General features: G+C 36.7%; 1 protein-coding gene across 23 annotated transcripts in view; it reads left to right on the top strand.

The window, feature by feature from the left end:
• Positions 1–27,716, top strand: part of DLG1 (discs large MAGUK scaffold protein 1) — a 173,380-nt gene that overhangs the window by 96,738 nt on the left and 48,926 nt on the right. For 7 of the 23 annotated variants that reach the window (XM_076341028.1, XM_076341025.1, XM_076341036.1 and 4 more), the window contains 8 exons: positions 3,176–3,274; positions 7,409–7,462; positions 10,971–11,021; positions 12,063–12,187; positions 13,553–13,722; positions 14,386–14,525; positions 17,158–17,302; positions 26,152–26,278. In XM_076341028.1, the coding sequence (XP_076197143.1) occupies positions 3,176–3,274; positions 7,409–7,462; positions 10,971–11,021; positions 12,063–12,187; positions 13,553–13,722; positions 14,386–14,525; positions 17,158–17,302; positions 26,152–26,278 (911 nt within the window). The remainder of the gene's footprint in view (positions 1–3,175; positions 3,275–7,408; positions 7,463–10,970; positions 11,022–12,062; positions 12,188–13,552; positions 13,723–14,385; positions 14,526–17,157; positions 17,303–26,151; positions 26,279–27,716) is intronic. The other 16 variants (XM_076341031.1, XM_076341029.1, XM_076341026.1 and 13 more) reach the window with 3 other exon arrangements.

The following is a 27,716-nucleotide window of genomic DNA, read 5'->3' as shown; positions in this document are numbered from 1 at the left end:
ACACTTTTTTCTTTCTGTAGTTTTATCCCTGCTATTTCTAGAGACAATGTTAATTTTCTTTTGTATTTTATCACTAGAAATCAAAGTAGTAATAATTGAAATTGGGCTGGCAAAGAAATACTTCTGCTCAGTGTTTTCCCATTAAGATTGTTGCACTGTATACAGTGTGGGTTTTTAATAGTAACTTCTTGAAAGTGAGGAAAGTCTGGTTTGCTTGATTTGTTCTCCCAAATATGTCTTTTAGTACTTGACAAATATCAGCGTTATGGAATTTGCTGGTTTAGTTGATGTGCTTTGGGATGTGTATGGTGCTTTGATAATTTCAGGTTAGTTGGTATTTCCTCACAGAAGGAGTTGTGGTGTGTGTTGGTTAAACATGAGAAAATGGGTGTGTTCTTCCTTTTCACATCATCTGGATTTAGTGTTAGGTTAGGTTTGGAGGCTCTCCTTTTAATTCATTAATTCATTAACAACACTTAAAGGTGTTACTATCTTAGCGTTTTTAAACATACCACTTAAAATTGAATGATTATTTTTGTTTATAAATATTCTAAAGTCCATCCTTACACTTTAAAAAAGAATTACTTGAGATTTATTGTACTGTTGTAACAGAGTGGCTTTTCATTGTAGGTGTTAACACATTCATTTAAGCTGACAGGCTCTGTTAAAGTGAGTTATTGTTCAAGTCAAGCATTCCTATATACAATAGTCTATCGTACTTGCATGCTACAGTTTATATATATTCAAAACAAGGTTTTTAATTGGCCCGTTGCTTTCTTTGTAGTTTAAGTAAGTTTGTGTCTATTTAAACCAGAATTATTAAATGTTGTAATCAGAGACATATTTATTTAAAGTTATTTTGAGGATAAGCTTTTGTTTTTCAGAATACTTTGGCATATTAATTTGGAGAATTCCTAAAAATTACAAATGTTTCTTGAAAATTCCTGGGAAGCAGAGCATTGAAAGCAATACCCTGAGCTACTGGAGCCTATTCAGCTGCTCTCACAGATACCTGTACCATATAATAATTTTCAGACTGATTATGTGCCATACTAAAATAAAATCAGCATTATGCTATTATAACGGTGTTCCAGGTCTTCTTGCTTTGATGGTTAGTAATCTTTTAATTTCTTGTGTTGTCCTTCCTTGTGGTAGCCATAGTGCCTACATCAATTCACTGTATTCCATGAAACGTTTAAGTGAAGACAGTCTTACCTTTATTTGGATTTGCACATCCTTTGAAAGTGGCTGCCAGTGTCGTCACCTCTTTCCTCACACACATGGTAGTGGAGGAGACTCAATAGGAACATTGCCAGGACGCTTGGGGGAGCATGCTTTTAAGAGTCAGTGGATACTAAACCATCAGCACAAAGGGAAAATACAATGACAGTACTAATAGCTTATGAGACTGGAACCTGAAAGAATTAAAGGACTTGGAACAATGTCAGTTTTAAAACAATAAGGATAAAAATTGGAACTAGTTGGGAGGGTTCTTGAAGTGTTTAGGAATGAGAAGCCCAGAGAGAGAAGGGAGTTAAGAACTGAGAAAAAGAAGGAATTGGGAAAATAAAGCTGCCGTTGGGTGCAGAGGGAGAGGTGCAGGTTGTTTGGTCCATAAGGAAATCAACTACGACTGTGTCAGTTACTTTGCTAAGTCAAAGGGCAGGGGAGTGTGATCAGTGTCTAAGAATAACTTCAATTTGTTTTTAACCTTATCTTATTGCAGGAGTTATAACTGTAAAGCTGGAATTTTTCTGACCTGCTAACGGTTAGCTTGTCAGCCTTAATGTTGTGTTATATTTTGACGTGTAATATGTGAATATCTGAAATTTTGCTTAACAGGATTTTTTTACTGCGTGCATACATGGGAAGCTACTTACTTTGGAACAAGGCAGACTTGAAGGGGTGGCTTACTTTTTTGCATATATAGGGCTGAGTGATTGCTCAAGCTATTTAATTTGATCTGTCCTCTAAAGGTTGCATCGTTCTTCCAGTAACTGCAGGTTTGTTGCATTGAGCATTTTCTGCATCCTTTGCAAAATGGTATTATCATTGTTTTAGACCAATTTAGATCCCCCCCCCACCCCCCGCCTTTTTTAACACTTGAAAGATTGTGCTGTTGTCCACAGATGTAAGGATGTTTAAAAGACAACAGTAATAATCTTTGAAGATATCAAATGTTTCTTGTTCTCACATCTTTCAATAACTGCAGCATTTTTCACCAGCTGTTCATTTTAGATAGATTGACTTTGAGCTGAAAAAGACCTGTAGAAATACGATATGTACACTTAAGGGTTGCTACTCTTGGGCTGTTTCAGGTTGCTTTAATATTTGCTTTGACCATTTAATTTGGTGTATGCTATCGGTGTATGTTGCTTTGTGTTTTAAAATATCTCAAACTTTTAAAATACGTTTAATACTTCTATGTTCTGGGGTTTTGGCTCATTTTCAGGATTTAGTATTTTCATTTGTCATTATGCTTCATTATATTTAAAGATCCAAGAATGTCTTGGAACAACTAAGTTGCAAGAGCTTTGATCTGCTGTTCAGCTTGTAATTTTGATGATAGTTGCCAGTAGTTTATGTTGCTGACAACCAGTATGTTAACATCTCAAAATGATTTGAGTCAATTTTGCTCAAAATGCTATTTGTAATCTTGTTCCCTTGCAGCTTAAGTGTCAGTAGCTCTCCTGGTTAATATTTTAATGAAAATTCCTAAGACCAAAATTCCTTTATCAAAAAGGAATATTAACTTTGTTCAGTGCTGTCAACTTTAGCCACTGTTTCCCTGCTGTTGCACACTGTTGTATAATGGTGAAGGGCTTCTGTTGTGAAACCAGCCCACAAAAAGCCTGAGTCTGTCCACTGACATGAACAGGTTTTCTGTTGGACCCCAAAGTCTTACTACGCTGCTGCAAGGTGAGTAACTTGGTGGCAATAAGCAGCGTGGGTATGTCTTACGGCTTTGGGTTCTCTGACATTAGCACGTTGCTGGGCATGCGCTGCCATGCACAGTGTGTGGTTAAAGGTGGTTGTTTGTCTTCAGCTGTGGTTATAGTCTCCAAATCCATATGCTATTAAGAATTATTTTTTTAGCTGTTAAATTTGAATCTTGTTTGTTTTAAAATGTTTTTCTAGTTTTCATTATTTTTGACGTTTTGTTGGTGATTTTTAGCCCACAGAAGCTGTTCCTTCCTCTTCTCCCATTGTCCCTGTGATCCCTGTCCCATCAGTCCCTGCTGAGACCACTGTCATCCCATCCACCATACCACAGGTTTTTATTCTTTTTTTTGTTAAATTTGTTCAACTTTTATTTATTCAATTTATTTCATTGTTTAAATTCACATTTTGGTACTCTTACAAACAGGTTTGAGATGAACTGTGAAAGAGCTGAATTAGTAATACACTGAAGTTTCATCCTAACTTTTGTTTGTTTTATAGCAGCTTTTAGTCCATTTAAAATGTCTATATTTTCACATGGAAGTATATGTATTAGTCATATTAGTAAGTTGTGAAATAGCTAAAGAAAAAACCCTCAAAAGAATGGAAAGAAGCAATAGGATATTTTGTGTTCTCACATAATAATTTTAGAGCCATTTCAGCCTTACTAAAGTTGTTATTGATTGATTGATTTATTTATAGAAAATTGTTGTCTCATCTCATATACAAATGCTTAATATATGTCTTTCATCAATTGCACTTGCATGACATTTCTTCTGTTCTCCAGCCATTTGTTGGTATTAGTGTGCTTGGGGGCATTTAGAATACAAAAGGGTTTGGGTTTTGGGGGTTTTTTTTTACCCCTCTATTCCTAACATATTTGACTCATAGAATGTGCTTCCCTTCTGGACCTTCATCCTTTAGGTCACATAATGTCAACACACAAAAAAAATAAACCCTGTCAAGACAAGTGAAAGCAGTAAACATGAGTTAACATTAATATCTTGTATATAACTTGGAATATGTGATCGCAGCATGGCAAGCTATGGAATAATTTAGGATAGGTAGCAGTTATATTTTTGCATATTGAATGGCATTCTGCTTTTATTTTTTGTAACTTTACTGTAACTTTCAGTGCAAAAATCTCAAACGATGCATGCACGCCTTCTGAAAAGATGGGTCACTTCTTAGAATTGTTTGGTGACAGATATTTATTAACTTTAAAGGGGAATTAAGCTATCCAGAATAGTACCGGGATATTTTTGTAGTATATGTCAGTTTTCTTTCTTTTTTTTCTTAAGGTCTGTTTTCAAGCTATGGGGCTAAACTTGCAACAGGTGGTAATCTTTTTCTATCTCTGCTACATTGTTAAATTTTACATAATCCAATAACGATCAACAGTTTTTAGTTGGCTGTTTTGTAGCGCAATTTCTAGTGGATGTATGTTTACACGAATCTGTCACCCATACCTTTCCCAACAGGCAGACCAGAGATTTGATTCGTTTCAGAACTATTTCCTTCTTATAAAGGGATTCTGCCCATGTCAGGAGCAGACTAGTGCGACCAGTGGACTTCTGCTGTCAGCCTTGGTGGATAAAGATAACTGCGTTAGCAGTAGCATTTACTTTCAGCGAATTGCCAGTAGGCTAAACTTAATTTAAAGTAAAATAATTAGTGCTATATGTATTTATATTTTCTTTGACTGCCATTGCTGTGACAGTGTTAATGTCCATTGATGATGCTGGATTACAAGCAGAAGAGTAAGAATTGAGTGGTCTATGCCTCTGTCTTCTGAGTGCATATAAATGTCTGCAGGAGCTATCTATATAATTCTGCATCATACGTGATTCTAAGCAATTAGAAAATACCACAGAAATTTATAATCAACTTTGGATTTGGCAGATGCATTTTTGCGTGATAGATACATCTCTGTTTTGTTAGTTGCTTTACCCCGCAGGCAAGCCCTTAGTCTGCTTGTAAACAAACTTGTCAAATGGCTTTTAAATATTTGAACAAGCCCTGGCACAGAAGCTTGAAAGTGTTAGGTAATTTGGAGAACTCTTGCATAACAAACTGAAATACCAGGTCTTCCTTCCAAAAACATTTGATGTGTTGAGTTAGATGTGCCCTGTGTCTTTGTAGTGTCCAGGCATACCTTTGGAATGCCTGGCACAAAGCTCTTCTCCTTCCTGCTTGGAAATGATGGTAAATTATTGCTTCTTGATGGAGAATTCAGATAAATGCAGAAGGAGTGTTAGGAACAATCACTTAACTTACTGAAGGTGTTTTGCATCTGTTGGCTAGTTTGTGTCTCAAACATACTGTTCATGTAGAAACCTCACCTACTAATAGCAATTTGCTTTTAGCTAGTCTTGCTCTTCTGTTTTAAGACATTAAAAGAACACCACCTGTCAACCTCAAGAAAAAGATTCATGGGAAACCAGCTTTCACTGATACTGCTTTTGTTGAATATATTTGGATGTTACTGAATCCTAATATTAAATAAAAATAAATTCCAAAATTGAGGGAAATGTAAAGAATGTGACTGAACTTTAAAAATTAATCCTTGTTTTGTTTTCTAATTATAAAGTAAAAATCTTTTCATAGTTGATACACAAATATAAAATAAATGTATGTATGCTGTTCTCTTGTAGATCCAGTGGAGATTAGACTCCTAATGCCTCATACTCAGTCAGGTTCTTTTTAATACAGTGTGTTGTTTTGTTTTTCTTAAAACCGTGTTAATTGTAAAGCTCTTACAGGGATGGTGATGCATAATTTAATTGACTGTTATTTTTAGTACAGGATCTTATTTTTAATTTAATCTTATTTTACTAGAACTTGAATAAGAAGCAGAAATCGGAATGTAAATTAATGGCAGAAAATGGTTGTGAGGGATAGCATTGTTTTGACAGAGATTTTTATCATGATACTAGTAACTAGTAATTGATTTCTGTACTGCGTAAAGTGTGCCCATGCTTCTACTGAGAATTGCTGGGTGAGAAAGGTGTTTGGCATCTTGACAGTCATAAGTGTCATCCTTTTTGTTTCCTTTTTTTAATAGTCTACTCTGTTAACTTGCATATATACCACCTGATTTTAGTACTTACTAAATGATACAGGCCTAATTTCTGACACAGCAACCTCAGCAGATTGATGACTCCTGTCTAGTGATGGTAGATTATTCATCTCAGTCTTTTGTAAGGAACTTCTGAGTCATTGCTTACTTCCTGGCTTTTGGGGGCTTTTAAAAATCATGAATTCTTCAGAAGTATGTTGTTGTCATGGTAATGAAACTAAAATGCAGAATATGAATAGGTTAATGTAATTGTCATGTTTTGGTAGGTCTTAAGCTTATCTTTGAATGAGTTTAATACTAGCTTCTATTGCAGCCTGTTAAACTGTCCCTAAATTTATTTACACACACACACACACACGAGATTTTAAAAAAAAAAAAAAAAAAAAGTCTTAACTTTAAAGATAATGGATTTTTATACGTATAAAAAAATCTCAGCTTCATTAAAGCAGTAAGGAGATTAACTTTGTTTTGTGCCAGTGAGTTTGTAGGTCTCGTTGAACTTAATAGAGCAACAGTATTTGGAGTCTGGAATATATCTGCACACGTTTTGTTTTGTTCTTAGCGCAGGCTAGATGCTACCTATTTTAAAGGCAGATAATTGATGCAAATACAGGAAATGTATTTATTTGGAAGGATTTCAGATAAATGTCACCAGTCTGTATGGATTTTCTTTCAGTTGAAACCGCATTTTTCACAGAAAGATTCTCAGTAACATCAGGAAGTAAAAGTGTGAGCTTATTCTACCAGTTCCTGGCTAGCAAGAATGCTATACTATTTCATATTTCTATAGCAATAATCTCTGACTGCTTATGGCTTGTGAATCCATAACAATTTTCTGATGGAAGCATGTGCTGCTGTGTGGTAGATGAATGTCTGCTGTGGATTTGCTTTCAGTTTTATTGATCCTTCCATGCAGAAACTTCCATTTCTGTAAGTTTCCATTTTGCAGGTTGAAGGGCGGGGGGTGGTGGGGTGGTTGTGGTGGGGAATGTTCCTGGTAGGAAGAAAGAGGAATCAAATCCACCAAAAAATTTGGTTTTAAAATATTGGCTGGTAAGGCAACTTCTGAATGTCATATCGCAAGTACTGGGGTAACTGACATCATGTCAAATGATAGCATGACTCAGTTTTTCTTTTGAAAAAAGATAATAAATGACAGAACTTGTATATACAATACGAGCTCAGAGTTTTTGGAAGAGTGTGGTTTTGTGGCATGAAAGCACTTTGTTCGGGGTAGAAACAAGTGTTTCAGAAGGTGAATTTTTGAGATTCTTAAGCTGAGGCTACCTTTTAACAGAACTTCGAGAAACACAGCAAATTAAATGTATAATTATCATTAGTATTACTTTCTCTTATGCTGTATAATTTTTCTTTATTCTTTTGTTAAAGGCAAATCCCCCTCCAGTGCTGGTGAATACAGATTCTTTGGAGACTCCAACATATGTAAGCCTACGCTTGCTTTCAGTTATAACTTTAGATAATGTTTTATGTATGTAGATTTTAGGTCTGTTTCTACTGTTTAATAAAACCTATTTGACCTCTCTGATGGTGCTTGAGTTCGTCAGCTGTCCTAATGATTATTTGAAGTCCTTAAATAGCTGTTTCATGGAAAAAAAAAAATGTTGTAGATTGCAGGTGGAAGGTTCTGTGTGAGTACCAGTGTGTGACAGTGCAAAGCAGTTGTTTGAGGTTCAGTGTTCAGAGAACAATCTATTTCTTCAACTGTGCAGTCTGATGCTTTAATATTTAATGTGCCACTTCTGTTGCACTTCTCATAAAAACACTTCTTAATGCAGTGGCTATACTTAAGATTTTAGTGCTCTAAATGTTCCTAAAAATGGGTTGGTTCTGTTTGAAACATTAAGGTGGTAAGTGTAGTTATGTGGAGGCCAAAATTTGTGTTTGGCAGTGTGTGTTTTGTGATAGGAATACCACTGGCAGATAGAGATTTCAGAGGGTTTGGAATGTATGTTTTCAGGTCTGAATCTCCCTCCTGTACCTTCCTCCTACAGTTACTTATATCCCACTTGCTTGTCATTTTCCTGAACAGTGTTAATGCCTGTACTAGTTGCTTTATATTGTGTTTATTCTAAGTACTGGTAAATCTTGTCCTTGTCAAAAGCATTCATAACTTAGCAACGTTGCTAGAAAGGAGCTGTAATAACTCAAGACAGACAAAAGCGTGAATTAACAGTTTAAGCAGAAGACAAAAGATTAGTACAGTGACATAATTGGCTCATTTATGAGTTCTGGGTGTAATAATGATGCCTCTGACTAAAAGATCACAGCAGTAGTCTGCAGTGTGTGGCCCTTTTATTGATGTGACATAGATACAGTTTAGAAAAGCGTACTGAAGGTGAGGTGTCTCCCTGCACACACAAACTAAACCAAGAAGAAAAATGATTAATAAATACGTATTCACATTTCGGAAGGCCCCGTCTGATAGAGGCACATGGAGGACAGTAGATAGTAGCAATAGGAAGAGAAAATAGCATTAACAGAACAAACTGGCACTCAAAATTATAAGCTATCTAAATTATCAGTTTGCAGTGAATGTAAAACAAACAAGCCCATAACTATCTGTAATCTAACCTACTCTGTAAGCATAGGAAGTTGAGTAAAGGAATATCCTTCTCAGTTCCCAAGTAGCTAATGGAGTTGTTAAGTAATGTAAAATCATACTTGTGAGGTAGCTGAATCATGAATCTGCAAAAACCTTAACTATTAAAGCCTTTTCTGTTGAAAGAAGAAAAAAGCAAAATATGAATCAAGAAAGTCATCGAGGAACAAATGGTCAAGAACACAGCCCTCGTCATCTGAATCATAAAGCTGCTGAGGAAGTACTGCCTCTTAGAACTCAAAACTGGGTTGGAAAAAAACACCGAGAAGCATATTATTTTTTAGTCTTTGTAAAAGCCCAAGGAAATACAAACAAAACTCAAGTTGGTTGCACATGAAAAGATTACCGTACCAGCAAAATTAACTTCAGTACAGTCAAAAGGCTCTAACCAAATTCTGCTGAACTACTAATAGGTTTTCACATTCAAAGAATCATAGAATCATTAAGGTTGGAAAAGACCTCTAAGATCGAGTCCAACCGTCGACCCAACACCACCATGCCCACTAAACCATGTCCCTAAGCGCCTCATCTACACGTCTTTTAAATACTTCCAGGGATGGGGACTCCACCACTTCCCTGGGCAGCCTGGTCCAATGTTTCACCACTCTTTCAGTAAAGACATTTTTCCTCATGTCCAATCTAAACCTCCCCTGGCGCAACTTGAGGCCATTTCCTCTAATCCTGTCGCTTGTTACTTGGGAGAAGAGACCGACCCCCACCTCGCTACAACCTCCTGTCAGGTAGTTGTAGAGAGCGATGAGGTCTCCCCTGAGCCTCCTCTTCTCCAGGCTAAACAACCCCAGTTCCCTCAGCCGCTCCTCATAGGACTTGTTCTCCAGACCCTTCACCAGCTTCATTGCCCTTCTCTGGACACACTCCAGCACCTCAATGTCCTTCTTGTAGTGAGGGGCCCAAAACTGAACACAGTATTTGAGGTGCGGTCTCACCAGTGCCGAGTACAGGGGCACGATCACTTCCCTGCTCCTGCTGGCCACACTATTTCTGATACAGGCCAGGATGCCATTGGCCTTCTTGGCCGCCTGGGCACACTGCCGGCTCATGTTCAGCCGGCTGTCGACCAGCACCCCCAGGTCCTTTTCCGCCAGGCAGCTTTCCAGCCACTCTTCCCCAAGCCTGTAGCGTTGCATGGGGTTGTTGTGGCCGAAGTGCAGGACCCGGCACTTGGCCTTGTTGAACCTCATACAGTTGGCCTCGGCCCATTGATCCAGCCTGTCCAGGTCCCTCTGCAGAGCCTTCCTACCCTCGAGCGGATCAACACTCTGCTCTGATCAAGAAGATCGCTGGATTTCTGTTGTGGCATAATTGCAGCATTTGTATAGAATTTCCTTCATCCAGGGGAAGTCCCTGCAAATAAAGCTTGGCTTAGTGGATCTGAGATCACTTCAAAACTTGCAAAAGGTAGAATAGGACAGTGATTTTTATCGTTTGACATATCCTTGCTTCTGTCTCTGCTAATGTTCGGTTTGTTAGATAAAATCAATTCAAAGGTAAATTTGGAAAAAAAAAAGGTACTATAGAACTGAGCTAAAGCAAAAGATAAAAATGATGGAGGTTCTTGTCTGCCCGTGTTTATCTAGATGATATTTTAAAATTGAATTAGAGTTTTGTACATGGAAATAAACAAGGGACTGATTAAATATATTAGGATTGGCTTTGTTTTGCCTAATGGTAATGAATGGAGAAACGATTAATTGTCCTTGTTATTTATTTAAAAAAAGAAAAAAAGGCCATATACTGGTCAGTCATCATGAACCATTTCCCAGGTACTGTAATACTAGGTGACTGGTTCAGTTAGGACATGTTGTCATTCTTGTAGATAATAGCTCAAGGACTAAGCTAACATAAAAACATCTTGATCACAGTGGTTTCCTTGGTGTTGGTGTAGTAATAGATACAGTTTCATGTATTCAGAGGGTCAAGACCTCTTCCCTTTTTAATGGAGAAATATCATGTGTTAAAACTACAGTATCTTTTCCTCTGAAGAAACTACTAAGGACAGTTTCAACTTGCTATATGGCCTGAGGAACAACTGAGGATCTCGAGCTTTTTTTTTTTTCCTGGCAGTCAGAAGCAGAGGGCCTCTGCTCTACTACAGTCTCTGTGTAGAACAGTCTGCTCTCTTAGCTTTTAAACTCATACAAAAAGAGTGCCTGATTCATGTACAGAGCAGCGTGAAAATCACACGTCCCCTCTGAGCTCAGTGGTCAGTGTGAATCAGTTGAGATTTGATGGGAGTGAACCACCAGCTGAGCAAACTGGGTTGTGTAAAGTGTAAAACTCTCTGTAAGTCTCACTTTTCTTTCTTTATAGGTCAACGGCACGGATGCAGACTATGAGTATGAAGAAATTACTCTTGAAAGGGTAACATGCTAAATGTCTTTCTGTACTCTGTTTTAAATGGGATTTATGATATTTCAATATGGAATAATTAACCTCTTGATACTGCTAAATGGCAATCGAAAACAATCCTTACTGTTTTGTTTGGTGGTGTGTTTTTTTTTTTCTTTCGGTAGATTATTTAACCTAAAGAAAAAAAATATACCCAGTTGCTGGGGCAGGAATAGAATTTTTTGTTAATATCCTTGACCATTAATAGTAAAATGGGGGAAGGATCTCCCTGAGAGATACTGCATTTAATGTTATTATCTAGGCTTATAGAGAGTAATAACACAAACTGATTTAATTTCCTATATTGCCATTCATTATAGGCTTTTATTTATACCATTAAGTTTTATTTTGAGATTCAGGCTTCCAGCTGAGGTTACAAGTGACACCTTGTCATATGCATTGCTTTGTTAGGTGTACGATGTAGAGATCTATCTCAGTTCCCTTTTCTTGAGCTGCACTGTTAACAAAAAGAAAGAAAGAAATGGTTGTATTTGATACCTGTGCAGTTCTGGTGGTTACTGAGAGGGTGAAAAGGTCTTGCAGTTGATAGTAAAGGCAGGCAACCTTTGAAGAGAAAATGTCAGTCTGAGTCTCTGCATCTGTGAGGATATATTACATATGTGACACAAATTACCTGGGGGCTTCTCTGGGAAAAATAATTTGTCACTAATAATTTAATGAGGCGCAAATATTTGTATGAATAATCTGAAAGATCTAGCTCAATAGAGAGGGAAGTTTTTATCTAGTTTATCAAGTCTACTTCAATAAGAAAGCTGTGGGGTTGGAACTTTATCTCGTACAGTTACACAATGACTTACGTTCTCCTTCTATGAAAATAAGTATAATTACATCTTACATATGGTTATATGTAGTATACTGCTTAAAGTGTCTTAATATTTTTTTTAATCAGTGAAAATTATATAGATTTGGTTTTATATTGAATCAAATAGATTGCTAGAGTATCTTTTCCCCAAAAAAGAAATGTGTAAAAATTTTTTTCCCCTTTACTTTTAGGGAAATTCAGGACTTGGCTTTAGCATTGCAGGTGGTACAGACAACCCACACATTGGGGATGATTCAAGTATTTTCATTACAAAAATTATAGCCGGGGGTGCAGCTGCACAGGATGGAAGATTACGGTATGATGACTTTGTGTTGGGTTGCTAAATGTTTCTTATATTTTCAAACAGTGGATAGAACACTTTCTGTTACTTTTAGTAGTTTTATCATGCTACATTACATTTTAAACAAGTTTTTCTTACAGAAGTATTTTGTAAATAATGAAAAATGTTTGAGTGGACCAATTTTTTTTCCCAACCAATAAAATCTGCAGTTAAGTGAAATTAAGTGGACTTTATCTTTTCTATTCGGTGGTGTAAATTGATTATGCCATATGTTCTATAATCCTTAATTCAATATACAAAGGAAAAGCTTAGACAGGTAGGATAGGTAACTCTTGGTTATCCACGTGCAGATTTTCTGATTGTAAGATAGTTGAACTTAATAAAAACCTTCTTTTTATGCTTGGTATAATTCTGTGTCTTAATTTTTCAAGATACTACACACCTTCAAAAGCCATATTTTTTGTTTAAATTAATAAAGTACTCCTTCTCCAGTACACCTCATTTTCTTATTTAATTGTGGACTGATACTACTACTTAACTCCTAGTGAGGAAATGTTGGCATATTATTAGATGGTAGCAAGTGATGTTTGCAACTTCCTTTGAAGAATACTGTTAGAAGTTAATAACAAATTGCATTAATGAATTATTTTTCTAATCTGTAACGGTATAGTCCTGTATCACTTTGTGGGGAAAAAAACACATCTGATTGTGGGACCAGCTTTTTTTCTCTTGTGTTGTTAAGAGCTTGCCCTATCATTTTTGCTGCAAATGCCTGATGCCTTATGGTTTTTAGTCCTAATGAGCTTATTTCAAGGCTTCATTTTAGCTTGTTGGCCATTGTCAGAGGTACCTTCTGGCAGAACATGGTGACAGGTGGGTTGGGCATTGTACTTAGTGTAATGAGAGCTCAGTGTTACTACAGCAACATGTTAAATGGCATGGAAGGCCAGCACTTAAACAGCTTGTGAAAAGCAGGAATGGAGGTTGACTTGTTCACATCATGGCTTAAAACTTGCGTGTTCTCATTGTCTGCCTCCTAGTTTCTGAATTTTTTAATTCTTTCTTATAGCCCTAAACAAAAGGTAGTTTGTACAAAGCTCTGTTCAAAATACTTTTAAAATGAAACACATATAAGATGGTGTCCTCTTCAGCTGTGAACAAAATATTCTCTTTAAATGTTTTCTAGTGATCCTTGTTTTATTTTTAAGTACTAAAAATTAATTTTAGAGCATTGTCTTGAATCAATATAATTTTGAAGCAAAATCTATGTATCTTAACGTGTTAACATGTATGTTAGTGAATTGTAGATAAAATACTAGGCTCCTAATGTGTCTGCTCTGCTATAACATAACTGCTCAACATGAATGTTGCTGTCTCTAGGGTTAACGATTGTATTCTACGAGTAAATGAGGTGGATGTTCGTGATGTGACACACAGCAAAGCAGTCGAAGCACTGAAAGAAGCGGGATCAATTGTACGGTTGTATGTGAAAAGAAGAAAACCAGTCACAGAAAAAATAGTGGAAATCAAACTTGTAAAAGGCCCTAAAGGTATGTAGGAAGTATAAAACTTCTGTTTCACAAGAAGGATAGAGGTGACAATAGTTTCTGCCTTTTTTTTTTAAATAAAATAGTATCTTGCACGTGAAGTTCTAGGAAAAGCAGAATAATGAAAAATAAGATAATGGCATCTCAAATGCTTCTGAATTTTCATCCCTGTGTCTTGAAACTGTTCTTGTAGAATGTGTATTTTTCTTTCAAATGATAAAAGTGTGTTTCTGATAGTATTTAGTAATTTTTAAGTATATTACAAATGGGAGTAAAGTAGTTAATTGAATTACCTAGAAAGATCTTTGAGAGATTAAGAAACATTTAGCAAAAGTATTATTTTGTTTCTATATGGGGAAATGTTGGACAATGGTTCTTTAAATATCAGTGGTGATGCTATAACTGTGCTGTGTGCATCTTTCACAAGGCGTGAAAAAAAATTATTTAGCTTTTGATTTTTCAGAACTTCTGTAAATGTTACATCTTTTCCAGAACTTTCTGGAAAATTGTGGAGTTCACTTGGAAAGGCGTCCAATATTGCTTCAACTGGAGCCTAATATTTTTATATGTATGTGTCTATGTGATACAGATAGATTCAAATTATTATATAAATAATAATGCTAATGAATGCTGAAAGGTTTCTTGAGTAATGACTTTATCTTTAAGCAGGTCTTGGTTTCAGTATTGCTGGTGGTGTAGGAAATCAGCATATACCTGGAGACAACAGCATCTATGTAACCAAAATCATTGAAGGTGGGGCAGCACATAAAGATGGCAAACTTCAGATTGGTGACAAACTTTTAGCTGTAAGTAAGACTTTTTTTTTTTTTTTTTTTTTTATGGTCATTCACTTTTAGGCCCAGTAGGGGCATGATTCACTTTGTGGTTAAGCTGCCTGCTGGTGGAGTGTTATTTCATAAAAATCGGTAAAAAAAATTGATATTGCCGGGCAATCAATGATAAAAATTAAATCTGCAGTGTTCAACACCATCTCATCAGGAAATCTGAAATCTGTTCCTCAGCACAATGTTTCATGCAAAACCTGTATTAATCAGCCTGTTTATTTCTGATGCCTGCTATTATTTTTCTGGGATCTGAGTGACGGGCATGTAAATCAGCCTACAATGGGATTGTTTCTCATCTCAAAAAAGAAGAATGGAAAGGAACTCCATGTACTGGTGGCTGGCCAGCCTGTAGTGAAACTGCTGCTTATATTGGATTTCAGTGTTTGTAATGCTTTTGAATGGCTGTTTTTTAAAAAAAACTTAAAAGACTTCAAAGCTGAATTTTCTATGCACAGAGTAAAAATAACTTTCAACTTCCTTAAATTCCATCTGGAAATCTAGTTGTCCAGCTAGAAAAACAAGAGCCAGAGCCAGGAATTTCTGAATGAATTTCTGAATTGTAAACTCAACTCTTGTTAGGTGTAATTGCTCCACCCTCCTACATCTACCAGGCAGTACCTGCTTCTGTAAGAGCTCTGAGTACATCTGTACTCAGAGTACATGACAGCAGAATGTGTGCTCTTTTGCTCTTTGAACAGCAAGAAAGTGACTCTAAATGTTTAGTGCAGAGTTTCCCACCTGTAAAAAGACTTTTTGGATGAGTTTGCCACTTAAGAATACAGAGCTGGGAAAACTTAAGCTACTTAAAGATAAAGGATTCTGGGGATTATCCCTTTATCTAAAGAATCCTGCTTTTTTTTGAAGTATTAGGAATGGGATCTTGGTGTTACAGTGGATAGTTCTGTGAAATCAGCTCAAGACATGGGCAAATCCTCACATGACAATTGGGAGGAAAAAAAAGAGAGAATATATTATGTTTACTATTAACTGCACAATAAATATACACTTTCATATGCCATGCAAATTCACAAACCCAAAGATCCAGCTGCTTGATGACAGTGCTGTTGATATTTGATGTTTTTAACTTTTAAAATCAGCATCATAGGAAGTGTTTTGATTACAGGACTTCCCCACAATGTAAGGGCACTGGACAGCTTCCTTTTAATGGCGAACTGCTTTTCAGAGTTATAATTTGTCACCTGTACAAGAAAATTTCATGCTAACTTGCTTATATTGTAAAATATATGGAAGGTTTTAAGCAATTTTTGTTACAAATACCTAACTTTTGAGACAGATTACTTTGACCAGTATTACTTTATCCATTAAAAAAAATTGCCTGACAGAATTAAATAAAATAGCTTTGTATTAATATCAGATACTGTTTTGGGGATGCAAGGAGCATATGCAGTATGCTATTGGATATAGTAATTACAATGTCCTGATTTATTGTCGCTGTAATCATTCCCTCAGTTCATTAAGTTAGGAAAGAAGTGAGTAAAATGTCATCTATAATATCTTCTGATTAGCTGAATTTCACTTAGTCAAAGCTTTAGTTGCTACTGTAGAGATAAGCTCCCATATTTTGCAGAATGTAACTTTCTGTCTGTGTGTTTAGGTTTTACTGCAATTAGCAATGCACTGCAAAATGACTTGTCAGTCATCAGGAGTGGTAGCAGTTTAAATCTGTTTTGAAAAAAAAATATCAGAGGCATTTAGAAAACTTTTAGGAAACTCTTAGAAAATACATATGGAAAGAATATATTTAAGCAGTAGAGTTTTTACCCCCACAAATAACAGAATTGACAAGGCCCAATTGTTTTTACACGGTATATAAAGTTAAGTAATCAAACAGAGGAAAGTGTCTTTGGTCCATCAGGTTCAGTGCGGTACAAGCCTTATTTCCCACGTTGCCTGGAATTATCTGCAGAAGTTACTTCTCTCTTCAAAATATGGAAGAGAGGGTCAGCAACTCAATTTAGTAAGGCTTTATGAGAGATACTAATTATTAAAGGATTTCTTAATTTTTTTTTTAACTGAAGTGCTAGCGTTTCACCTTAGTAGCAATAGTTTAAAAAATCTGTTGCCTGTAAAGTTAAACTAGTTCTTGTTACTTCGCATATAAATCAGTCAGTCACTTTGGGATCTTCCCCAGTTTTGATCCCTACTTTTGACCTCTTGCGAGAATATGTTGGCCTATTATAATGTCTAGAACTGAGAAGATCATGTAGGATTTATTCTGACTACAAGAAACTGTCTTCTATTCAATGCCTGCAATAACATACTGTGTCAGTGCTGTGAGTGTGCATTCTTATGGCATTTTGAGTGTCATACTTGTCCCGTTAGTTTTCCAAAGTCATGCGTGCCTTCTTTACAGTGTTACAGTCAATACAGTTTATTATAATCTTTTGAGGAAAGACTTGCCTTCCTTATATTTCACAGCACTACAAAGCATCTTTTATATAACCAATTATGTCTGTGGCACATGAATCCCAATAAAAACTCTCAATGCCAGAGTGCTCCAGCAGCTTTCAGTGAGTCTTATGAAAATGTACGTTTTTCTGTGTTGAGAATTTGTTTACTTTTTTATCTTTAGGTGAACAGTGTTTGCTTAGAAGAAGTTACTCATGAAGAAGCAGTGACTGCCTTAAAAAACACAGCTGACTTTGTTTATCTGAAAGTTGCAAAACCCACCAGCATGTTCATGAACGACAGTTATGCCCCTCCTGACATCACAAACTGTAAGTTCAGCTTATCTTTGTGATTTAATTATTTTTCTCTTTAAGGCTTTAATATACCCCATTTTTAGTATTTTAACAGCTTCAAGCTTTTTAAAATTACACAGTGTGAAAATCTAAGAAAGCTGATTAATCAGGAAAATTATATGCTAAACAGAATAACATCCTGTATCTTGTGTACTGAAAAGACAGCAACAATGAGGCTCTTAGTGTGTTTCCATGACTGATGTGGCCTTGTCCTAGTGACTCAGTGTTTCTGATCACTTGCTGATGAGTACAAGGAAAACACGTGCCTCCTTCTCCTGGAGGCTGTGAAGAGTAAAAAACAATGCACTGCATAGATGTTCAGTGTCCTGTGAACTGAGCAAAAGACAATACTGTTTCAGGTAGAGGTTAGTGATGTTCTGACTTCCCCCCCCCCCCCCGTTTTCCTGCTTTTTCATGAGCTGCATGTATTTGAACAAACTAGACTGGGAGGAGGCAGAGGTCTTTACCTCTGATGCCTGCCTGCAAATGTATTGCGAAATTCCATATCAACTTACTTGAAATCTTACTTCAGTTCTGGCATAATTGTTGATAATTCATGTGGAAAACCGGTGAATGCTATATTGAAAATAGCTAGAAGAATTTCTTGTTTACGTAAGGGTACTACTTACAGGAGTCTTTTTCGAAGTCAAATGTCTAAATCCAGAAAGTTCAGGGTTGAACTACAATGTAAAGAAAAATTTGAATTTAATGTACTGTTTCTTCAAGAGGGATGTTACCATTTAGTGTTTAGAGAAAGGGATGAGAATGATATAACTGTATCTTTCCAAGACTGAATAGATGGACTTTTCTGGATGACCAGTTTTACTCGTCTTGTCACATAAAACAGTTCTGGGGGAGAGTTATTTTAGGTTTTTTGGGTTTTGGATTTTTTTTCCCCTTTTCCTGCTTTTAGATACAAGTAATTGATATCTAGCACTGATCTGTTCAGATACTACTTCATATGAAAAAAGGAGCACTTCTGGACTAAAAAGCCACTGATGTAGTCTAAAACAGTATGTAAAGAACAACAACAAAAATGCAGCATAACAAAGGACTGAAGTACCTTGTAAGCCCATCATTTATTGGAAATAGCTACAGTATTAAATCTGTTGGTAAGCTTATTGAATTACAATTCGGAGCTAATTAGATTTTATGTCTTCACTGTCTTATTAGAAGGATGTTCTTGAAGGCTCTATTCTTTGACATAAAACTGATTTTCAGCCTTCGCTTATTTATCCCTAGCTTTATACTCATATATATGGTTAGAAAGCAGCCATTTTCCCTTATGGTATCTAGTTTGTCCAATAATTCAACCTTTCCCACTGTTTCCTTGGAAGGCAGACTTCTTTTTCTCTCTCCGTTGTAACTGACCTCTTCATGTTTCACCCTGAATTCAGATTTTCTGGAACAGAGGTAATCTGGTTTGTACGTAGTGTTCCTGGTAGTGTTGCAGTAATGCAATTGCACTGCTGTGGATGATGATGTGACAAACATAGAAATATCTATTACTACTGTGTCTTGACTCAATCATTGGGATATTTACTTTATGAATCTTTTGTGGGGGCAAAGGCAAAGCCTCAAGAAAGTTTGGGGAGAGGAAGGTAGAGAAGGAGCTGGTTTCTGATAATTTGCCCAATCCTAGTAATTCAGTGATATCCTGATATTGGCAGAAGTCATACTTATTAACTCTTGCTCAGTGCCCCTGATTATTAAAAAACAGCTTGGTATAAGGCTTAAATGGAAAAGAACAAAGCACTATAGCAATTTAGAGGACTGGCTATCTCTTTTGGGAGGAAAACTGAACTGAAACTGTTCAGTTTGTGTGAGTGGAGGAAGGAACCTGTAGTAGGATTTGACAAACCTACTCTTTTACTAGGCAACTATAAAGGAATGGTTGGATATAAATGCAGATTCTCATTTTAAATTTTTGTGTGTTTTGGTACTGTTCATTAAATCATACTTTGATCTTAAAAAGACTGTCTGTAGACTCAAAGTTAAGAACAGAGACACCAAACTCAGCGCGGCTGATTCTCAGTACTGTAGTTCAGTAGTTTGGTTTTAGGTATGTGAGATAAGACTGCTGAGAGTCTTATTCAAAGCAGCAGTCAGATTTCCTCTGACTACAAATTGGTGTTCTCCTTTGGGTGATTATTTTGTTTTTATATTCACATTATCCGTATCAATATGTACTTTTAAAGGAATGTTTGCTCTAGCACTATGCATAAGGGCATGCTGTTGGCTCTCATGCAGCGAATTAATTTCTCTCAAATGGTGGATGAGCTGGAGACTCAGTTCATTGACGTTAATTACATCATAACATAGAGCCATAAAAGAGACAGTGGTATCTTCAAGAATACTTTCCTACCATGTCTGTTGGCTCTTCAGGAAGTTCTGTCAAGGGTAATTCCACACGATTGCCATGATGGTGTGCACTGCCATCTTGCCTTGAGTCCTTATTTCCCATTATACATGACTTAGTCTCACATCCATTTTCTGGAGGTAAATGACCTGCCCACACATGTAGGCCCTCTTTCATCCCATTACTGTCCTCCTTCCCAAGCTTCTCTACCGTTTGGCTGCTCTCCCTGTAAGTGGGACTTGAGAGAGACAGTGGCATTCTGTGCAGCCCAGTATCCTGTCCTTTGTGTGTAGTGGCACTTCTGTCCACTGAGAAGTGAAAAGCCAATCTCCTGAGCTGTCATGCTCCTCAAGCTCCAGAAGCTTCTGGGAACCAGGAGCATTTTGAAAAAATCACAAAAGATTTCTCAGATTCCAGGTGTTTGTATTCTGTCCTTTAGTGACCTTTGACAAGGTTTGTGGGCTAAAGTGCTGTCTGTACTTTGGAGTAGATTTTCTGGGTTTCGTTTCATTTAGCTGCAGTTTTAGCATTCAGTTCTCTGTCTGAAGTTATTCTGTTTTTTTACGCTGTTTGTGGTAGACTTCTGTTAACAGTTAACCAAAGAACATTATTCTACAAAGTGCTGGGTCCTTTGATGAAACTTCAGTCTGTTTTTTTTTCTTACAACAGGAAAGCCTTTCCTAGCCAACACTTCATATGCTTGTGTGTCTCTGTTGATCAAAGTGCAGCTGGCTGTTACTGCAACAGCTGGCTGTTACTGCAGCTGTCATGGAGACTCTGGATCTACTGCCTGAATTTTGCACACAAAATAGATCCTAAGGTCTTGCCTGAGGTGTTTAATGACGTAATTCAAGGAAATCAGTTTAGCCTTTTCCTAAGTCTTTCACTTACCAGAAACAACTGCACATGGCTAAAGTGCTAGATGCTATTTTTGTAATATGGGGCAGAACAAAAGGTTTTTCGGGACTCCTCAATATTTTCACATTTACAATGGAAATTTCAAAGGGAGTTGCCAATCTCCTCGAAGGCTGTTGCTTCTTTATAAAGGAGTACTATAACTTTGCAACTAGAAAGCCTCCACTTTGCATAAGGAGCTGCTCAAGTAGATAGAACCCATACCAAAAAAGTGGTGGCTCCTGTACATAGTATTTTAGAAGCTGATGTTTTCAGGGCCACCATTTCAAGGTTTGTTTGCACCTTCATTCTCGTCTCAGATGAGACCTCCAAAAGTGATGCTGCATTTGGCAGAGCAGTACCTGGCTCAGGAGCTTCAGGTTGGGGACTCTGAAGAGCTTTTCCCAAATGACAGATATTAAAGAGGTATTTTCTAGAATCACCTGGATTGTGAGTGAGTGAGTGTTAAAACAGTTACCAATCTTCCTTCTTTACCTACTCACCTGCAGCTGTTTTGAGACATGTATTTGCAATCCTCCTTTCTATTTCTGTCCATCAGAATCCTCTTATCCAGGTTCTTAGGGGTTCAGGCCCATCATAAAGGAGAAGTAATACATACTATTCCTTCTACTACAGAATCTCTTTAATTCACAGAGAGGCTGCTTGTGGACATGCCCGTTACACATGATGTTAAGGTAGAAACCCTGTCTGCTACCTGAGTATATACATAGACTGCTCACTGCCCAGAACTCCCCTTGTTTTTTTATTTTATTTGTGTAGTTTTTTTTTTAAACACTCATTTTATCAGAAACATCTAAAAGCACAGTGCACAGTACTTGCCGGCTTGGTATCTGTACTGTCTGCAGAACACGCAGTAGATTGCTCATTGTGCTAACTTTTGTGAACACAGTAATTAATTCAAAAGTCCACAAAACACCAAATTCAGAATTTGACTGTCTTTAAGACTTTCTCTCTGGAACTGGTCTAGTTTAGTTACAGGGCTGCCTCACTTTCCGTGGTGATAGAGATGTAAAATGCAGAGCTAAGGATTCTGAAAAACTGTTTGAGAACGAGGTTCACAAATTTCAGTATCTAGGTTTTCTGCAAAATCTGTTTTTAGAACTCCTGTAGTAAGAGTACCAGCCACACAATAGTACGGTCTTGTCAGGTGGTCTGATGGCGCAAAAGATGGGACAAAGTAAGTTAGCATCCATATAGATAATTAAATCATTTGATATGTCTTTGGGGTAGTATGTTTGTATCAAGGCACATTTGATCAAGAGGTTTCTGAGATTCTGAATTATGGCTGTGTTTATTGAGAAGAGTACAGATCCTGCCAACATAATTCTTTGTGCATCTGGGGCTGAAAAGTTGACCTCCATCATTTGATATTTATCAGAGTGAGTGAATGGCTTCCGGCTGCCTGTGGGGGAAGTTAATGTTGAAAATCTTGTTAAAGAAGAGTTGGGGTTGTCTGAGACCACAGCATTTAGCAGGGAATGAATGTGGAAAAAATAGCTCATAGTTATGTGCTGTAGCTCTAGAGACTTGTACTGTGAGCAGTGAAAGCTTGACCACAGCCCGTGACAGTCTGGAATAGTTGTTTGCTATGCCTGTTTCTATCGCTTCTGGGAGGTTTTTCTTTTAACCCTTGAGTTTAAACAGTTACTTTACAGTGATCTCCATTTTCTGACTCAAGAAGAATGCAATTATGAAAGATTGTTCTTTCTGAGCACATTGCCATTTGAGTACTGTTCTCCTGTGTGGCACCCAGTCTCTGAGGCACTGAAATGTGAGAACTTCCAGTATAGGAAACACAGAAATTCAACAAAAAAACCTATGTTCCTTGCATGCAGAGGAACAGCAGCACTGTAGGTGGTATGGTCCTGTGGACCGATGCCACCCAGCTGGCTATAACACCATTGGCAGCTAAACTGATTCGTGTGTTTAATAATTATAGCTATTAGTACAGGCCTCCTTTGAAGACATTATTAATGATGCATTTTTCGCTTCTAGTCAATTTTAAAGTGTTTGTCCTGTGTGTGTGTGTGTGCATTGCTACAGTATTTCCACCCTGGACTGAGAAATAAAATACTGCAAGGTAGGGAATAATCAGTTTCCTCACTAGAGACATAAATGCCTTATCGTTCCTTAAATGGCATAAATACGGGAAGAGAAGAATGTGTAATGACAGTAAATTACAATAAAGTTTTAATTTTATTTCCCATTTTAGAGATTGTGCGTGTGATTGGTGTCCTCAGTTTGCAGATAATAAGGAAATAATAGGAAATCTTCCATTTTCTTTTTGTGTAGAACTCTTTTATGTCAAGGGGGGGTGGATTTGGAAATGCAATTTCTCCTTAAGAATCTTTGACTTTTCCTGTCAAAGCAAGTTCATTTTATGCATGTAATTTTCTGTTCATCCAAAACACAGTTCCTTTATCAGTTACATCAGTAATAATGCTTACTTAGAAGTTTAGACCTGATTTAGGATTCAGAAAGTGATGGCTTGCCTTTTATTTCTCTCATGTTCATCATGAATATTCTTCAGGTATAATCTCCAGCTAAAACAGTTTTAGGAAAGGCACAGGCACGTTTTCTTCCAGGAACTCCATAGAGAGCCTTTTTATGCCTTGTAGGTTTGCTTCTCTAGTGCTGAGAAAACCAGCCTTGAAAAAGGACCTGACTTTTCTAAGCAAGTACCATATGTAGAACTTTATTATTTCAGACCTGTGGACTGTTCCACATCAGCACTGGCTACATCATTTATAAACTGTTCTTTTGCTTGATAGCTGAGTTTTAGTTACATGGTGAAAGGATATAAAATTAAAAAAAAAAAAAAAAAAGAATATGTGACAGCATTAGTTGGTATCTCTGTTTCTGAACATGACGCAGTTAAAAGCTTTAGGAACCTTAAAAATCAAATTAAAAGCACTGTAAGTCATGAAAAATCTGTTTATTTCCTATAAAATATGCATCTTAATAGCTGCCACTGACTTGTCAAAAGCAATTGTAAATTCATTTTGTGAAATGAGAAGATTTAGTGCATGAACAGAATGTACAGAGCTGCTATACTGTGCTACAGTTGTCCAGGTTTTTTTAATCAAAACCCATTTTCCACTAATTGGAAAAGAGCTCATGAAGTCTGCATTCCATTTTTTTGTGCTTTAGCTGTAAAATTTTCTGAGGAAAAACAAAATAACTGTATTTATGTACAATAGTAACTTTTTTAAAGTATCACTTGCTTTAAACAAAAAGTGTGTACAGTGACATGGAAATACAGTTTTTGTATTAAAATATATATATTATTTTCCATTGAAAAGTAAATATTGCTGTATGGTTTGGTAATCATTGTGAAAATCTGTTGCCAAAACTCTAGTGTGGCTAAAAAACAAGTTTTGAAATTGACAGTAAACTGTCCAAATCTGTTCCCAGTGCATAGAAGCTACATATCGTGCTGGGGCACGTGCTGGGATCTATAGTCTTTGAATCCTTGCATGGAGCAGAGGATGAAGGTGCAATGTACATGTGTTACAGCTGTTCTACAAAATGGTTTTAGGAGTCATGTGTCTTGAACAACTCCTAATTATTAGGGAATTCTCAAACATGAATGCTTTTGTTGATGACTTGGTTTTAGCAAAAGCAGTGTTCTCTTTGCTGTAGACCTCATGAAGCTAACTTGAGGAAGCTTCCTTTTGTCTGTGTTGTAGAAGGGGACAGGCTACCTCTTGCACTCAGATGCTGATTTTTGCTGAAACCACTTGTGAATCCAGAGTTGCAATGTCCAAAAATTCTGCACAGTCCCAGACTAGAGCATGCAACCCACTGAGGGCTTGTGGGTCTGAATAACATGCTTAAATACTTTATCAGCTAGTACTTTTAAACTGCCTAAGCTGTTAATAGTGGATTTTAATGCTTGCTGAAACACATTCTAGAAAACAGAAAGAACTCTAATAGTGTGACAAAGCTTTAAAGAATAAGAAGCAATCTGCCTAATCAGATATGATACCAGATGCTATGTGCCAGGCATTAAGGTACTGTAGGTGGTTCCCTGTCTGGCTCGGTACCTCTTTAATTAGACCATTGATCAGGGTAAGACAATGTTGATGTGATACATTCTCCATATATGGAATTTACTGCACAGAGGTTTACTAGGAATCTAGAATAATACAGAATCAACCCAGTGCAGATTGGGTGGTTTGAAAGCTGGCTGTTTAGCAAAACTCTCATATAAAAATACTCTTGATGAAGTTTGTATGTGATCCAAATGTTCTGCCAGTGTTTTAAAAAGAAAAACAAATATACAGGTCACTTCTGCAATGTCTCATGTCTATTCAGTTAAAAAGCTTTGGTTTTAGTGTAAATCCTCAAAGGTCAGGCACCACATCAGATACAGCAAGCGAATAAGAGCGAAGAGAGTCTGGCAACTTTAATAACGTTGAATCTGTGAAGTGTCCCCGCCCTCCATGTTTAAGCCTCAAAGCTTGAAGCACCTACACCAGGAAAAAGATTTTCAATTGTAGGATATGCTTTGTAATAGGAGACAGCGGGTATGACTACGCCTGGTGAATGGACACTTGAAATTGATGTGCCTAACTTGGAAATATAATGCACCCTTTTAATTATTTATTGGAACAACTTTCCTGGAATTGTAGAATGTTTTCCATCAATTGAAATCATTAGGGTGCTAAATTTTTCTAGTATGTGTGTTGTGGTTCAGGTAAAACACACACACTTCATGTGCAGGATTCATGGCCTGTTATGCAAGAGGTAAGACTAAATCCTTTTAATATTCCTTTCTAGTTTTAATCAGTGAACCTCTGAATAAGGCAACTGACCCTTGGAGTACAGTTGAAATTTTTTGCACTAGCTTGTTTATTCCTCTCAGTAAATTGATGCTCTTACTTTGAAGAGTAGGAGGTGGAAAAATCCTACCTTTGTTTCCTGATGTGTGCTGTTGGCTGAGCACATGCTAGCATCACTACCAGCACCTGTGCTATTAAAGATGGTTTTTGTTCAGTGTCTAAGAAATGTAACATCCCTCCCTGTTCAGACCTGGTGATCAGAATGGCCTGGAGTATTCTGGAGATGCTAGGATGCTCTGCATCAAAGCATTGAAAAGCAAGAGGTAGGCAGCTTGACAGTTTGGAAGAAGTGTAACATTAAAATGGTTCTATTTGTCACTGTTGCTCCAACATTGTGATTTTTAAGAAACTGAAATTCTTAATTGACTTCAGTCAAGTTAAAGACAACTTTAAAAACGGATAAATCTCCAGACTGTCCTCATGGGCTTCAGCGATCCACAGTGCCTGTTTCTAAAAAAAGGGTTTTTTGAGACACAATCAAACTGAAAAATTTGCTTACTGACTTAAAGTGTGAGGAGACTTAAAGTGGAGAATGTGTAGATGCGACACAGTATTTTAGAACTATGATATTTATAATGTATCATTTGAACTGTTATATTTTGGTTTTAGAAGAGGTCACTCCTTATAATACTTTGTTTCAGTTTCTCCAGCTTCTTTTTCCTTATTGCCTTAATGCTTATTTTATTTTAATTTTTTCCTCTTCGAAGCTTATTCTCAGCCAGTGGATAACCATATCACTCCATCTGCCTACTTGGGACAGTCCTTGCCCCCAGCATCACCAGGGCGATATTCACCAATTCCTAAGGGAATGCTTGGAGATGATGAGATTACCAGGTAATGAATAACTAAAGCTACATGTCAAATTAGTTAACCAGGGAAGCTCATAAGATGTGTTTGTGGGCAAATACTAGTGAATGCTATATTTTATTTCCACAAATAAATGCAAATGATTAGTTTCTTAACACTTGTAAACATTGGTGTAAGGAGAAAACCAGATATATTTTTTTATATAAATAAAAATAAATATATAAAAATACACACACATATATATACACATGATTTATCAGTCCAGGAATAGTATTAAAATCAGAATGCCCTGCCAAAATGGTCCATAGTTGACTGAGCTTTTTAGGATGGTAGTATGAGCAGACTAGAGATTGTTTCTTACTTTAAAGCCAGCAATGTTTTTTCTTCTCCCCGCCTCCCAGGTTTGTTTTGATAGATTTAGTAAATCCAGAAAGGCTAGAGAGCTCTTAATCCTTTCCCATTAACAGACTATTCATTCCTTCACTGATTCAGTAGATTGCATTAATATTTTGTTCATCATCGCTGATAAAGGGGAGCTCTTCTAATTTTGTTACCCTTCTGTTCTGCAAGTATAGGAATGTTATATTGCATTTTCAGTATGTTGTTGCTGAATTCTGTGTCACACCATCATCTGATACGGATAATGTCACTCAGTTTCTGAGGCAGGGTGTACCCAGGATTGAAACATATGTGGTATAATAAGTTGGAGAATGAATTTTAGTGTATTGGAAGGTGGGAGAGCCTCAAGATATGTATGTCTCTGTAGTTATTTTTAACTTAGGGTTAGGTGGACGTATAAGCCAAAGTGATTCTGTTCTGCTGATAGCATTGCTGAACTTACGGTTTTATAGCTTTCCTTTAAAATTACTGTAAAGGGAGGGTTTCAGATTTCTTCTGAAACGCAAGGGCTATTCAGAGAAGGCTTTAGGTGATTTTCTTTAAATTGCCTTCACATCTTCTGCTCCCTCCGTCCCCAAAAGAGGTTTAGAAATTTTGAGTAATATTTGAAAAGATACCGTGTATTTATGTTCTCTAACTGCAGCATTTTTGTTAATATATTAGTGTGATCCAGAGCAATATACGTAGGTTTTCACAATGTCATTTATTTGTAATAAAACAGTACTGTGAACAGATGAATATAATAGTTGAAAGGGGATGAAATTTAAGAATTTGACACTAAGTTGATTTAAGAGCTAGTGCAAAAATTGAGTGATTTTTAAAGATCGGACTAGATATTTTTTGTTTGTTTTGGAAAAATGCTGCTTCTTAGTTTATCCTATAAATTAATAATTAATGTCTCCAAATACTTAAGAATGTCCATTAACTGTTCTTTAGCGCTCTCTACTGATTTTTCAACTGCAGTGCACAGTTGCTCTGCTTTATCAGAAATGTCTGTTTCTGAAATCATTTATGCTTTTCTTGTATTGGGTCAAGTAGCCGACTAGTAGATTTTTGGAAGAAGTGT

Source organism: Aptenodytes patagonicus, chromosome 6 (genome assembly GCF_965638725.1).
Source record: "Aptenodytes patagonicus chromosome 6, bAptPat1.pri.cur, whole genome shotgun sequence".
NCBI lineage: Eukaryota > Metazoa > Chordata > Aves > Sphenisciformes > Spheniscidae > Aptenodytes > Aptenodytes patagonicus.
The sequence above is the reverse complement of the archived record's forward strand: the minus strand, read 5'-3'. Positions and strand labels throughout refer to the sequence as shown.